The sequence below is a fragment of the Passer montanus genome, unplaced genomic scaffold (genome assembly GCF_014805655.1).
Source record: "Passer montanus isolate IOZ18808 unplaced genomic scaffold, ASM1480565v1 scaffold49, whole genome shotgun sequence".
Classification (NCBI taxonomy): Eukaryota; Metazoa; Chordata; class Aves; order Passeriformes; family Passeridae; genus Passer; species Passer montanus.
The window spans coordinates 1,605,913-1,622,486 of NW_024369818.1; the positions used below are offsets into that span (position 1 = coordinate 1,605,913).

Below are 16,574 nucleotides of genomic sequence, written 5' to 3' on the forward strand. Positions count from 1 at the left end.
GGAAGTTCAATGTTGCAGTACAGAGAAGATATTTTATATGATGCCTCCCGACTTCATGACTCACCAGATCTATGGAAAAATTATCTTTACAATCAATGGATGGTGTTCAGGTGACATAAGGAGAGAATGAAGATGGGATAATCATGCAGTGGAAGTCAGTGGTGTGACATTTCTTAACAGCTGAATTTTACTTCTGCTCAATTTTTTATTTTGCTTTTTTCATATCCAAGCTAACTCACAGCCTTTAAATTGATGGACTTTATGGTGCATTATGGAAATCTGGGTGGAAAAATTACTTCTTTTTATATATTTGAGTCTTTACATTCCTTTGCATTTCAGGCTGTTAATAACAGTTGACAGCAGCATTCAGCAGCATGAGAAATAGAGGTCAAAGAACTGTAAGGTTACAAAACTACTGATGAACGCCTCTTTCTGTTCCCATATCTGTGTTATAACCCAAAACTAAAATATAGGTTAGGCTCAGCAGGTAGGTGGACATTTCATCCACATCTCTCAGACTCCAAATTCATATAAATTTCCCCATGTGGGAAAGGGAAGATCATTACTTTATCCAAAAAAAATTACTTCATGGTAAAAATCTTCTGACTCACACGAAGTGTGGGAGGTTAGATGCACATTCAGGCTCTCAAATGCTCAAGTTTAAAAGCAGCCTGTTAATGAATAAGCTGTTCTGTCCTGGTTCTCTGTTCCATTCAGATTTATTAGACTCATTCCAGACCTAAAGCAGAACCTGGTTCAAACTTCTACAAGCTGATCATTAGAATAACTACTTGATACTTTAAATGATACATCCACCTAACTGAAACCATTCTACACCACAGAACACACCCAGAGCTCTGCAGGGCAGGAGCAAAGGGAGCAGAGCAAGTGCAGGAACCAGCACAAGACTCTGAAATCCCAGCTTTAATTACATTCCATCTAAAAGCCTTGAACATCTGAGCTCCTGCAAAACAAATAAGCAAATTAGCTTTTCTCAATTCCCACTCACATCCAAAGCCAGAATTTTCTCTGAACTGTACAACATAATTGTTTTTCTTTGTGCTTCTTATCCTACCCATGCTTATTCATTGATTTGTTGTTGGCTCTGTATTAAATTTACCTTCAAAATCAAAGGTCTGTGAATACACTTTGTCTAAATTAATACACATCAAGTTGGTCTGAAACACTTAATGCCAGCGACTGCAGACCCAGAACTAGTTAATATCTTAGAATATTTAATGTGTAGAAAAATTACAATATTCTTCGATCTTCATTAAAAGTAAGAGTTGGCAGAGTTTATTAAAAAAGACAAAAATCCTTCAATACTTCATGAATGTTGATGCAGCCTTCCACTTTTTTGCTGAGTGAGCTGCTCTACCTGCTAATTACTGCAACTGCCAAAGCCAGCCTGGTTTTGGGATGCCAGCATATGCAACATAAAACACATTATTAAGGAAGCTGTAGGACAGAGTGATGAGATTTTTTACTCCTCAAAGTAAAATTCGTGCAAGGTCTGATCTCAGCAGTGCCTCTTAATCAAAGTCTTCAGGTGGTTAAGTGGGAACTGGACAAAGAACTGCATTTTCAGGGAGCCCTGATTAAAACTGAAAAATAAAGTTCAATAGAAATTTCAGTCTTTCCCTACAGTTCTTGCTGCAGCTCTTGACACAGTACCAGCTACCTCCTCCATTTGTCTTTTTTACACCCCCCACAGCAATTTATAGACACAAATAAAAAACAAAGACAGAAATTGCCAGAAGTTTGAAAACTAAAAAACTTATTTCCAACATTTCTGTCAGCAGAAATAAAATACATAATCATTATTTGTCTCTTAGATGTCTTTCATTGTACACAAGGACAGGAGTTTCATCTGGAACAAGTAATTTTCTTCCTCATTGTTTCTCCTCCAAGTTGGCCCCAAGCATTTAAGAGAGAGAAAATGTGGAGACTTGCAAAAAAAAAAAAAAAATTGAAAAAAGGCAATTTCCTTTGATTGGCCTCAGCAAAGAACCAGATTCACTCCAGGTGTTAAAGAGGACTGCAAAAGGATTCTCAGTGCTGAACTGATGTGTTAACTATGAGCCCGTTTGTTTGAATTTGGGTTTGACACCAATTTATTCCCTCTGGTCTGGAGACCCAGACTCAGGTGTGTTTTAGGAATTTCAGAAATGCTCATGCTCCTGCAGGGACCAGGGTTTACACCAGTGCTGCTCAGCAGATTTGGGCCACTTTTAATGTAATAACAAAGCCAAAAAACTTTCTTCTTCCATATTACAATATTTTTGCTCCTTACACTGCTGAGGAGACCCGACATGCAGAAGATTTGGAATAATAAAATCACTGAAATAATTGGATGAGCGTGTGTAACTTCACAGAGCCAGGAGCTCTTCAACAGGGAACGCCCAAGAGAATAAGTTAATGAGAATCTACAGAGGTGACCAAAGAAACAGCAAGAAAACCCCAGCATCCTGTGGCTCCAGGAGCAGAGGGGCACCAGCTTGGTTACAGCACTACAGAACAGAAATCTCCACTGGAAATCCTTTCATGGAACCAGGGGGTGCATTCCAACACAGAGTGCCCCAGGCAGCACAACTTCTTCAGCCCACACAAAGCAGCCACTGCAAGGATGCAGGACAAGCTCCTCCTGGGCTTTGGGACCTGGGCAGCCCCAGCAGAGCAAAGAGAAAAACCTTCCAGGGGCTGGCACTGCTGGGCTGCAGGGTGGCACTGCCAGCCCCACTGAGCCCAAGTGGCCCCTTCCTGGCCTTTGTCAGGCAGCAATATTGACTAAAAGGCTTCTAAATGGAAGCTGAGGGTGATGTTTCAGCAGGTGCCAGCTGCTGGAGTAACTGGGGGCTGCAGAAACTCCCCCAGTAGGGTTGAACCGACGGGGGCTCCTGGGATGTGAGTCTTGACACAAGTGATGCTTCAGAAGGCTGATTTATTATATTATTATATATATTATATTGAAATGATAAACGGGCTCCTGGGATGTGAGTCTTGACTCCATGCTTCAGAAGGCTGATTTATTATATTATTATATATATTATATTGAAATGATAAACTATACTGAAAGAATAGAGAGAAAAGGATCCATCAGAAGGCTGGAAAGGACAGGAGAGGAATGGTAACAAAAGCTCCTGACTCCCAGAGCCTCCAAGCCAGCTGAGTGTGATTGGCCATTAATTAGAAACACCAACATGCCCCCATCACAGCTGCACCTGCTGCATCCCACAGCAGCAGTTAATTGTTCACATTTCTTCCCTGAGGCTCCTCAGGAGAAAAAATCCTGGCCAAAGGATTTTCCAGAAAATATCCCAGCTACAGCCCAGAGGTCAGCCAATGGCCCAGCTCCAGTGGATGTGCTTTGCCCAGCTCAGCTGGGAGCTGCTGCTGCTCCTGGTGCTCTGCTGCCCTCCCTGGTTACCACAGCAGTACCTGTACATATTTACAAACATATTTTGCTGGCACATTTTTGTTTTCTAGTATTTTCCACGTGTTCACTTGCAAAATATCTTGTACTCGTTATTACAAATATCCTGATTGCAAACTGATCTCAGTTAATAAGAAGTGTACATATTGCACAGCCATTTGGGCAAAGGTTTACAGGAATTTTATAGGAATATTTTCATAAATTTAGGCCCTTACTGAATGAGTCCAGTCATATACTAGATTAGGCAACACATGTTGCCTTCTGCTGCTCCAAGGGGTTTTAAAATTATGTTTCTATTCACATCCTGTACTACCCTGTTTTGCTTTGAACTTTTAAGCACTTTTCAAAGTCTAATGTGTGTCCTGCAGAAACTTTTAAACAAGACTTTTTATTCATAACCAGTACCAGAATTTTTAATTGCAATATATTCACTTAAGAAGGTCAGCTCTCAATGTCTTTGGGAAAGCGTGTTTTTGTGTTCTCCTCATATATTTGCATTTTATTCATTTGCTAAATTCGTTTTGCATGCATAATAAATATCTCCAGGAAGCAGTCCTGCTCTGCAGCTTGCAGCAGAGTGGTGTCTCGTGCCTCTTATTTACTTTTTAATTAGAGGAGAACAAGTTAGGACAGTGTGACTGAGAAGTGAACCCCAGCTCGTGTCAGTTTACAAAACAAGGCAAAGCCTTGCTTACACACCAATTAAGAATATTGTTGATGATAACCTGACCTCAGTCTTAAATAAATTAATAGGAGAAAAAAGTGTGTTTTATTGTACAGGCAGGCTGTTGAAAACAGTGTTTGAAATGCACTTTTTTTTATTTATTGGGAGAAAATGTCCCAGTGGTCAAGGTCTGCTGTGGCCTCACTGAGATGTTCCCACACAGCCCCTGGAGCCTCGTCCTGCAAGGACCACACCTCAAACAGGCTGCAATGTGAATTATCTGCAAAAAATGGGAAGAGATTGCCTCTGTGTGGGAAGGAAAAGATTGTGCAGCTCACCAAACAAAAACCCCACCCCAAAAAACCCCATGTGATACCTCACCAATTACACCTGAAAATAAAGTTCTGCTGCAGCTCCAAGGCTGCATTTAAGCCACAGCACTGAGCAACTTTTAATTTCTGTGATGAGCAGATAGGTAATGCAGAACAAATCATCAATGCTCTTATCATTCTTAATAATTTCCTTTTAAAAATTCCTTATTATTGAACAACTGCTCTAACATTTTAGGGAAAAAAGGAGTTTGGGGAACACATTCTGAGGAAAGGGGAGTTCTTACACATTCTTGCTGACCTTTTACTTTCTTTTTTTTAATATTGATGATGGTTTTGATTGGGAGAGAGTTAATTTTCCTCACAGCAGCTGGTGGGGGCTGTTTTTTGGAACTGAAAACTGCTGATAATTCAGGGGGGGGGGTTCCTTATCACTGAGCAGCTCTCAGACAGAGCCAAGGGTTCTTCTGCTCCTCAGCCCATCCCACCCTGACTCCTGAACCAGCCTTACAGTAAGGCTGATCAAAAATTATTTCTGAAACGCTTCTTAGCATTTTAAATTCTACAAAATAGCAACTGTTTTACAGCAGTTACATTGAGATAAACAAAATTAAGGCTACTTTCAAAATTAATAACAGCACCTACTTTTTGAAACACAAATAATTTCTCTAAGGAAAAGTTGAATTTGCATAGAAAACTCCCTGAAGTTACTACTTGTTACTGTTCAGTAAACACTCCCCAAGACACCTATTTTAAGAGAAAATAATCAAATTTTCCTTTCTTCCCTGCAATTATCCCAATCACAGATTTGTCAGTCTAATAATTTTCCCCCCCAATAAACTCAATCAGAAGGTACCACATGGGCCATCTTCATTACCAAAACCAAATCCTTCCAGAGCAAAACTTTTAAAGGTGAGATGAAATTTTGAGCTGTAATTTCTTTCTAACTGCCCATGCTCACACCATTTGCATTTCTCCTGAGCTGTTTCTCACCCCCTCAGCAGCAGTTCAGTAACTCTGACTCTCACCCCATTCTCTAGACCACTTTAAACTCTGCACAAACAGCTCTTGCAAAGTTTTTCCGCAATTCCTGCAGAATTGCTTTGAAGAGCAAAACTCAAACCTGTAGCTGCTCACCTTTAAGCATAAAGCAAAGCTCAGCCTGGTTTTGTTCTGTGAATATCAGGTTTCAGGAGGTGTGCAGCATATTCAAACAGACCATCAACGTCAATATGGAAAATAATGACTTCCCAAAGGAATTTCAGCGTTTGCCTCATTGAGATCCAGCACCACAAACTAATAATCTTTAAAATGTAAATAAGAGCCAAGATTTACCACTCCAGCTATCCCATACAATCACCAGCCAATACAGAAATCCAGAAAGACATTTACAAAATAACATGTAACTCGTAATAAGCTTAGTATGGATTTCTGTTTATGCTAAAGGACGTGGAAGGAAGACAAACCAACCACAAAAGCACAGAGTCATTAGAAAACTGCAGCAAAAGCAACCCCTGGAATTATATCCTGCACCAGTGAAATCAAACACCAGCTCAAGGAAACAGAACACACCAGTCTGAATAAAAAACCCATGAAAGCTTCTATGGGGGTACTTGGAAGGGGAAAGCAGGAATATCCATCAACCTCCAGCACAGAACTGCACTGGCATTATCTTCATCTGCGTTCGGGCAGAATGTTAATATGTCTTCAAAACAATTAATTCCAGCCTAATTGGGACTGAGAAAGCTCATTCTATCTTTTATCCAAATCCTGGTAGTTAAAAGGTGATTTTAATTGCCATGGTAATCAGATATAATGAAGAGCAAAACTGTTTCTGATTAAATAACATTTGCATCAGAATTGCAGTTAGACACTTTGCAGCTCCCAGGAAGCTGAATTCCCCAATTCTTCTTCTCTCTCTACTTCAGGCATGCACACAGAAGCAGTGCTGCAAGAATTTTGCAGATGTTGAATCAGATGGAAGTCATGAAAGGCTTCTCCTCCCAATTCATCTCCCATAAGGAGTAAGAATTGTTCATGCTTTGAGGTGTGAAACTTCAGATCTGCAGCTGTGTGCATAAGGCACAAACCTTCCTGTGCCTCCAAACCTCACCAGGAAACCTGGATTTCCACCTGATGCTAACCATCCTGATAACTTTTTGGCATATTCATTTTTATAGAGTTTTTTGTTTGTTTTTTGCATTCATCTTTAAATATTTTGGAACACTCAGCAGGTTTTTTTATCAGTTTACATGTAGTGTTTATGTGGCAGCTCAGTTACACAAAGCACAAAACCACCAAACTGAGTAAAATGGTCTTCAAAATACTGCCAAAGTCTGAGTTACCTCATCACTAGGAAATATTCAGAACAATTCTTGGTTCTGGCCACACTATGCTTTTCTACAGTTACACCAAGAAACAGATATTAATTTTAAGTTAATTAATTATAACTAACCTAATCCGGATTCTCCAGTGACCACAAAAAGTGGTCACTGAATAGTCAGAAAATTGGAAAAAATGCTTTTTATAGAACTGCACAAGAAGCTGGAAAATGCAGGAAGGCAATTGCTCTGACCTCAAAGGCTGCAGCTCTGAGTCAAATTTGACTCTGGGAGATGCAGAGAAAGAGCTGAGAGAGGGTGAGGTTAAAATGAGCCTTTGGGTGAAAATCACCTTGTCCAAGTGACAGCTTGAGAGGACATCTGCCTCCTTCCTCTAAGCCTGCTGTGTCACATTCACTTAGACAAATTTACAAACTATTTATATAAGCAGCAATGAGCACACAGAAGTAGCTGTATGAAGAAAAAATTAGTTATTTGGCAAAAATAGTCAATTGAATATCAATGTCATGGAATCCACTGGGGATGGAGGTTTAGCCCTCCTCCCACCTCAGCAGCAGAGCTGTAATATGTGAAATGGATGTTTTAAAATATTTACAAATTGGAAAAAAAAAATTAGAAGTATTAAACTAACTTTGTGTCACAGGTTTCTAAACATTAGTTATTTAAATGGCAGTTTTGGTGCATTGGGCCATGTAAAGACATTCATATATTTGCATTTTCATTGAGAGAGGACTACAATGCAAAATGGAACTTCGCTTGTATCATTTAATAGGAAAAGGCTTTCATGATGGAAAGCAGAATGCTGTCAGTGTGATTTGTGCCACTGCTGAGAGTGAGAGTGCTGTCCCCTGCTCGGAGGGGATGCAGAAGAAGGCAGGTGTGCCTGTCCCCTCTCCTGCTCGGAGGGGATGCAGAAGAAGGCAGGTGTGCTCTCAGGGCTGAGCTGAGGCAGCTGCAGGAGCTGTAAGTGCAGAGCTCCAGCCCTTCAGCTCAGCCCAGTCACTACAGCAGCCCAGGGAGCTGGGCACACTGCTCACCTGCTCACCAACACCCTGGGACAGCTCAGACACATCTCCTGGGCACCCTGGCACAGGGAGGGTGGGGAAGGGGTATTTAATTAACTCATCCCACTCTCAGAAAAGTGCCTGTCCATGTTACCATGGTCATTTTTGTGGCACGTGGCAGATATTAAAGAAATATTAATCATATGCTGAATAAATGGAATAGAAAAGTTTCATTAGAAACCTTCACTGGTTTAACTTCACTAAGAAAAGAAATGTATTTATGCATCCCCCTGTATTTAAATTTTACATTTTGCTTATAGCTATACTGAAATTAGACTGATCTTTACATGATCTGATAATAAAGTTTGTCATCTATAGACAAGAATTTCTGCTAGAGAACATTCCATGCAGTGCCAGTGCCAGCTCCAGCGAGGCCAAAATAACAGGATTTGTGGTACCACTGCAGCATTTTTCCTGAGCAGGGCCTGTTAAATGGATAACAAGGACAGGTGATTTTATTGCTGGGTCAGATTAGCAGATTAACACAAACTCATAGAAACTGAACAAAAAACTGCAAGTGATCTCTTGCCTAAATCCAATTCTTCCTCCACTTGCCTTCTGGAGTCAGGTAAAGAATAAAGCCTCTACTTTACAACCTTCTGGAAATCTGCACAGCCTCAATATCAAGCCCACCCCACTCCTTCTGCTTCCTTCCCTTCCTCTCTGTCACAGAGGTCTCATGTGAAATACAATATTCTCCCAGCTGACAAGCTCAACACATTGCTTTTTATTGTGCTGAAATGTCACTCTGTACCCAGGCTCCAAGCTCAACTAGATTTTCCAGCTCCTAATAGGACTACTGGGAGAACATCCATCCTAACACAGACCCCCAAGCCCAAAAAGAAAGATGTTAATTGCCACAGTACCTTGATTATAGAGATGTTTACAGAATGAAATTAACAACAAAGCAAGGAAGGCACTTCTTCTTGGAAGTCAATCCATAAGGAAAAAAAAAATCAATTAAGTGCTACAAATGCAAAAAAGCCAATAATTCAAAACACCACTCCTTGAAAGGAACATTACACACATTAAGTGGCAGAAATGGAATGACATGACCAGCTAGGCTGAAACAAAACAGAATTTTCCACTTGGAAAAGTGAACTTTTTCCAGCTTTCAGAACAGTCAGCAAGTATTTCTCATATTGATCAGAAATAGCCTTCAGTTTATTTTCCTTTTTTACTGATAATCTCTCAGCTAAAGGTGCTGCCTTACCTTTGTTCATATCAATCAACTGCTGCTTCTTCTTCTGTCTCTCCAGCCTCTCGCGCTCTGCCTTCTCCTTGGCCAGCTTGGCCCTCTTGGTTTTCTCCTCCAATTCTCTTCTTTTGTTGTTTTCTTTTAATGCCTCCTGCATTGGAGGAAAGGAATGTGAGTGTCTGTACAGTGAGGAGAACCAAAATAACCTGGTGTTCACGTGAAAGGAGAGGAGAAGAAACCAGGGACTTGATCCAATACTTGGAGCACGCTGAGAAACCCTGGAGGGAACATAATGCACCTCATTATTTGTACGTGTGAGAATTATTGATCAGAGCAATGGAAACTGAAATAGCTTTGTATTTATGATAAAGGAAAAAAAAAGAATTTCTTTTCAGCACCAACACATTTGTATTTTTCCCTATTAAGATTGCAAGTCCACCTGAAGCCTGTGCCATGCTCTTAGGAGGGATGAGTGGGGAGGAAGCCAAGTCCACTATGATGGAAATTCAATTCCAAGTGGCTGAAACTCAGGTGTTAGAATTTAAATATAATTCAGCAGAATTTTTTGTTGAAATAGCCAGTCTGGATGTCTAAAATTCAGAAAACACAATAGAAGAAATGGAAAATAGCTGAATTTTTAGATTATGCGTAAAAGGTCTCTGAGGTAACAGGTTATACCTGAGTTCCCTGAGGTAATAGTTTATATATTTGCTATATAGAGCAAATTAAAAATCCAAAACTCCCAAATGCTTCCAAATACAGAATATTCATTCAAACAAGGGGCAGCATCTTTCAGCGTGCCATTTCAGGATCTTCCTGGGGTCAAACACCACATTCCAGCCCTGTTTTGCAGAGACTCTGGACACCAGGTGCTGGTACCCACTGCCCCACACACAGCAGCTGCAGCACAAACACCACAAACACCACAAACACCTTTTCTTCCAGCAAACCAAGGCAACTAAAGGGCAAACCCAATGTCGTGTCCCTTTTGGTTTTGGCAGTTCTGTCACTGCCTGTTCAAGCATTTGACAGAGATTTCATTTTGCTGCAGCTTCCCAGGCTGGAGTGGGAGGAAATGCCCCCAGCCTTAGGAGAGAAAGCAAATATGAAATGCCATGGCTGCACTGGTAGCTCAGCAGCCACTGACATTCTGTGATCTGATCACAGATTCCATCACATTTTCTACCAGGAAATCTACAGCAGACTGAGCTAAACAAGCTCTGAAGTTATTTTATCTGGAAATTCTCCCTGAGCCCAACTCGATGAGTTCTATCTGAAAGAAGATTCAGGCTGCACTTCATAAAACAGAATGGATACCAATGATTATTAAAAAAAAAAAACCAAACCATTCAAAATAAAGGTTTAATCTTCTTGAAGAACAGCAAGATAAGAAAATCCTGATAACTGTGTGAGAGTAGCCCTTTTTATCTATCTACACCCATGCACCTCCTGGAATGGACTTGCTTGGTACTCCCCTCCAGCAGGCAGTTGGACTCTCACCCATTCCATATTTGTTGTGTCATTTACTGCTATACATTTAGTCAGACTTAGATGAAAGCTGGAAATAAATCATTGGCAAGAACATACTCCCACCTGCTTTCAAAGTCAGTGCAGAAGGCAAAAGAAATCTATTTTCATCTATATTTATAAGCACACTTTATATTTAAATGACTATTGCTAACAAATTTGATCACAGTTTCTCAAAACTGACGGATGATTAATGTAAATAAAGAGAACTTTGACTCAGGTGTACAGTGGTTTCTGCAGCATCTGCTCTGCCTGAATTGTATCAATCATTTCAGTTTCAATTCCTACAGTTCTACTGCACAGGGTTATTTTTCTCTCTCACGGTATGCTTTTATGTTCCCCCAGACCTTTTCTCTTCCAAACATCTGAGTTGCCGTGGATTTCTCCTAACACAGAACAGTGCTATTCCAGATTAGCAGGGGTTTTTTCAACTATCAAATGCCAGTGATCCTCTTTCTGTTTAGTTTTGCAGGCCAAATTATTTCAAAAGGTAAAGATCAGTTTGATAACTATAAAAAAAAATAAAAATATATAGTTCTGTAACTGGCAATGCTTTTAAAATAGGGAATAAAAATCAGCAGTTTTTGATACTGCAATACAGAGACTAAGAACTTACTACTGTTCATAGGGATCTACTGGACAACTAAATTTATTCTCCAATTAAAACTAAACTAATCTAACAGCTAGAAATCAGACAAAGAAGCCATCCTCTGGTAAGAATAAAAGCCTTCTCAGCAGCCTTAGAACACATTTTGAAAAGTACTCTTCTAGATGCTGTCTTCTGAAAACATGTAAGTGCATGCAAAAAGGGAAATCATTTTCGAGTGAATCTCAGCAGACAGAAATATTTAAATGCATAAAACCCTTTTATTGATATGCTTTTCATGACCCTCTCTTATTTTGGTTGGTGCATAAGGGCAAGCAGTTTTGCTAATTCAACAGCAAATTAAAAGTTAGAGAAAGTTTGAGTGTGGGTTTGCTTTGTTATAATAAAACCAAAACCGAATTATTGTCTCTCCTAGCAGAGAAAAGAGATTCAGCAAGGAATATTATCTCTTTTTAAGTGAGTTAGTTGAAGGAGCACATAGTTTGATGTTCCCCCTTGTGTTTATTAGGATTCACTGAAGTGCAGCTCTGGTACTCAGCACTGCCAGTTTACAGCTTGGCTTCCTTAAGCAGCAAATAAAAAATTAATGCATCTCTTGCATTCTGCACATCTCTTAAGTTTTGACAGACAAACATATTCACACATCGACACGGTTGTAAATAGACTCTCGAAGGTAAATTATTAAAAACAAGAAGAAAGAAAACAAACTGTAATGCACAAATCTCCCTGGATATTAAAGATGCAGCTGGCTACAAAGCGGTCATGCACCAATAATGAGGGCTGCCTGTGATCCCTCAGGCCTTCCCCAAATTTGCCTTGCAACTGCAAAAATATGTCAACTGAACTTCCAGCAAAATAATCTTCTTCAGCCATAAATCATTAGGAAGGACCAACTCAGATTATCTGGAAGTTAATCTACAGAAATTCAGAGTTGAAATACAGCAGATTGAGCAATCAGTGTACATGTAAAAGGAAGGTCTTTCATGGGTGTTCCTTGGAGGATAACACATTTAAATACATTGTTATCCCCATGAAAATAATGGAACAGAGATGTCACGAGCTGGCATTAAACAAGGGCAGGCAAATTGAATTCCTGCTGGGGGGCAGTGAGCACTGAGCAGAGGGTGAGGCTGGGACAGTGGCTGGGCAGCAGTGACACAAATGTCCTGGGCTTGGCAAGGGAGGGAGAGGGGTTTGCTGCTGGATACAAAACTCCAAAAACTGCCCAGGCAGAGGGGCTTTGCTGTTACTGTCATATTTTCTGCAAAATTCTCTTTACCCAGGATTTCTTTCCTGGGAAGCTGAGAAGCCACAGAGAAAAAGAAAAACAATTTTATCTCATTTGATTCTCCTGTGTTTTGCTGCTTTGGAATGTGGTTTGGAGATTGTTTATCAACAGGTGATTGTTTCATTGGTTGCATGTGAATTGTTTTTATTTATTGGCCAATTACAGCCAGCTGTGCCGAGGCTCTGGAGGAAAGAGTCAGGAGTTTTGCAGTAATATCTTTCTAGCTTTCTGTATTCTTTAGTTTAGCATTCTTTAATATAATATAATACCATAAAATAATAAATCAGCCTTCTTAGAACATGGAGTCGGATTCCTTCCTTTCCTCCCTTTGACAAGGGTCTCAAAAAATACCAGAGTTTGCAGTGTTTACTATCCAAATTTAACAGTTCCAATGAAAAGCTGCTTGGTATCCCTTAATTACTGCACTGTGTGAGTTGGAATCATTGTTAAATGAGCCTTGAGTGGACAAGCTTGGGACTGTTTTTCCTGCTCCTGTCCATCAATATTTGGATAGCAGAACAAACCTCATTCAGGTCATTCCTGATAGAGACCCAGAGCTGAAATAAACACACAAAAACAAACAAAGCTGTATCATTGTCTTTACAAAAAACGCACCACTTGAAAACAAATGTTGTCTCTTCGGGTGCAATCCTAAAAGAGAAACCATGGCCCAGAGCAGACCAATTATTGTTTTGCCCCAAAAGCAATCTTTCTGGGTCAAGGAAGAGACAAATGAGTCTTTTGGCACATCATCATGTGAGCACAAGCCTTTAGACTTTTTATCAAAAATTCTTTCTAAGGTAAGTCTGTAAGAGCTGTTCATACAGGAGCCTGAATCCAACAGAAAATGTGAATTACTCTTTTTAATAGCAGGACCTTGAATGTGACATGCTGAAAGGTTTCAAAGTTTCTGGGTAGAAATTTTTGACACATTTTAAAAGAGACTGTGAGAATTACACCCCGTGTAGTATATAAGGACAAAATGTAATTAAACAACAAAATAAAACCTCCTGGCTTGGGAAGATTTTGCAGACTTTCTGAAAGACGTGGCTGGTGGACTGTGGAAGGAAGCACTGCAGAGGGTGTGTGGCATTCCACTGCAAAGAAATAACAAATGTGGAAAAAACAACACTGCGGGGACACGCTCCCACAGCTGCAGGCTTTTCCTGGAGGTTTCTCACACCTTCCACTTCACGCTCCACTCTGTGCTCTGACAGGATTAGCCACTTCCATTAGCCTGCCTGGATTCTCCTACACGTGCTAGGCAAGCAAATCTGAACTTTGGGAAGTGAGGAGCTGTAATTGACTCCAGCAGCAGCACGCTAAATGAAGCTGCAATAATGCAGCGATCAATCTGGAACCACAATTAAGACAAATACGGATTCCAATTATCAAATTATCTTAATAGGAAATAGGAACAAACAGAATGATGAGGCTAAGGTGATACATGTGAAACAAAACTCTGGAGATGCTAGAGAAGGCAGGTTCATTCCAGTACAAGAGCTTTCAGAAAGGTTTAGTGCAGATGTTGGCAGCTGCAGGCTGCACACATCATCTGTGCAGGGGTCTCTGCTGGCCTCAGCATCAGCCCCAAGGGCTCACTCGGAGCAGGTAATGAAGGCACTGCCTCACAAGAGCTTTTCAACAGCTTAAGCTCTGCCTCAGCCAAAATCCCAAACTGTGCTTTGCTTTCAGAGAGGAATGAGGATTCGAAATCCTCATTTAAATATTACAAACTTCCAAAGATAATGCCTGGAAATAATGACATTTCTCAGTTGGGCTCACTGCTACCAGCACTGAATATAAAACAGAAAAAAAAAAAAAAACAAAGAAAACCTTTAAATCCTGTTCCTTTCAAGATTAGGAAATTTAACTTCATGGTTTCCTCTGGACCATGTCCTCCACTATAACTTCTGAAAATATTCCCTAATCAATGGCATCTCCACCCTGAAATCTGGCATGCAGTGCTTGTCCCCCATCCACAAAGGCAGGCACTTCAAGAGAGAAACAGCTTGGGTCAGAATAAAATCCCAACTCCACCTAGGCAGTAATTTCTACACTTGCCAGCAGTGTACTTGAGCTCAGTTTAATTTCTTTTATTATTATTTATTTTTGCACCTTTTGGGGAGCTTCCAAGAGAAATGCCATCCTTGTGTTTTACACAATGAATAAATCACTTATCTAGCAGCACTAACCCCTGGTAAATAAACTGAGTTACTGCTCCTGTGTGAATTCCAGCTCCTGCGTCCTTTCCTAGCCCACCCCTAATTCCTGATTTGTTCAGGATAATGATTAAAACCCATTCTGCTCAGCACTAGCTGAATGTGTACACTCAGATGAGAACTGAGAGAGCTTACAAAAGGTTTGCATTTTGGGTTTGGGGCAGGGGGGAGGGAGGGCTTGCTGGATATTGCCTGTTAATAAGGACAGTGTTTCACTTTTGGTACCACCTCTTGGGAAATTTCGCTGAAGAAAATACTTCTTGCTCATTATTCTTTATTTTTTCCCAGCTTCCTGCTAGCTGGAAACTGTTATCTTTCAGGCTGCATTAAAGAAATGTTACTTTTTAGGCAGAAGGGATGAAGTGTATTCCCAGACAAATAACCAGAGAGAACAATGAATAAATAGAGCCTTTCTTTTAAACCACTCCTGAATTACAAACACAATTTATGAGTTTGAAAGCTGGGAATTTAGCCTGACTATGCACTGTATTTCACGGTAAATCAGATGTTTATTATGTATTTATTTATGTATTGTAGATTCATTGAGTTGTATTACTGTAGCAAATGACCTGCTGCATTCCAGGGACACTTCAAAACAGCCACCACAAAAACCACTCCTGACTCACAGAGCCCTTCCTTTGTAGCAGGTAATAAACAAACAAATATCAGGGAGAAGGAAGGGTCTTACAGGTCCATTTGTACTCAGGATGCTGAATCCACTGTGGGAAAACCTGTTTGGTATGAAGGCAACAAAACAGATATTCCTGTTCTGCCAGGTCCAGGGCATCAATCTTCCCAAATCCTGGAGCCCAGAGTAGTGGGCACCAATAAAAAGGGTTCAGTTTGCTGATCATTTAATGTGCCTCCTCATTCTGGGGAGATTTTCACTTTGTGGATGTTGCACGGCAGGGCACACAGCAGCCATCAATCAAGAGCAGTGTTGATACAAAAGGACAATTTATTTCACTGGTGTTTTACCAAAGCCATCTCTCATTCTGCCACCTGATGAGTTCCACACATCTGCTTAAATACTGCCTGAAACTGGAATAAACCCTTGTTCTCCAAGTACATTTATAATGTACTTTAAGATTTAATTCCTTATTCAGACCTGCATTTACACAAATGTGAGGGAAGCAGCCACCACTGATAAAAGTGTCTACCAGATTAAAAAAAATAACACTCCACTGAGCAAAACAGCCTCTCTGCAACCAGACCCAAATATCCCAACTTTGTTTTTTTAGACTCAAAATTCACCTTTAAGACCATCTGCATTAAAGGAAGCCCACAGAACAAACAAAATCTAAAACATATAAAAACTGGGGTTTTAAAGGAAAAGGAAATTTCAAGAAAAAAGGAAAACTTTTTAATAAAAAATAAAATTATCCAATCTAGTGCTGAGGTGCATATTTCACACACCTTCCACAGGACAATCAGCCTGAAAGGAAGTTTATGTTCATTTACAAATGCAGGCGGGAGAGATTTGGTGGGCGTTTTTAAATCCTCTGCCACCAACACAAACAAACATTCGGAAAGTGACAGCCTGAAAACATTACAGGTCACTTGATACAGAGGGTGAGACAGCAAGTTAAAGACAAAAAATGGAAAAGAACAAACTGGCATCTTGCTCCAGGCAACTGATTAATCATTATTTGATAAGAGCCTGATCCTTTGGGGCCTGATGTTGTATCAGGTTGCAGTTGTCCTCAAGGACACTGGAAATTTGTGCTCACTTTCAATGGAAGCAAGGACTAAAAATCTAAAAAATGTTTCTTCTTCAGAAGAGCTCTAAATATTAAAGAAATATTATTATCTAGTGGATTAAAAAGAAAAAAAAAAAAAAGAAAACCCACAACAAACAGTGGAAAAAAAAGAAAACCCACAACAAACAGTGGAAAATAAA

The 16,574-nt window shown here is 40.1% G+C and overlaps 1 protein-coding gene across 6 annotated transcripts in view; it reads right to left on the reverse strand.

Moving 5' to 3' along the window:
* DIAPH2 (diaphanous related formin 2) overlaps positions 1-16,574 on the reverse strand; it is a 170,639-nt gene that overhangs the window by 53,250 nt on the left and 100,815 nt on the right. For all 6 annotated transcript variants that reach the window (XM_039722540.1, XM_039722538.1, XM_039722539.1 and 3 more), the window contains one exon: positions 9,046-9,181. In XM_039722540.1, coding sequence (XP_039578474.1) covers positions 9,046-9,181 — 136 coding nt within the window. The remainder of the gene's footprint in view (positions 1-9,045; positions 9,182-16,574) is intronic.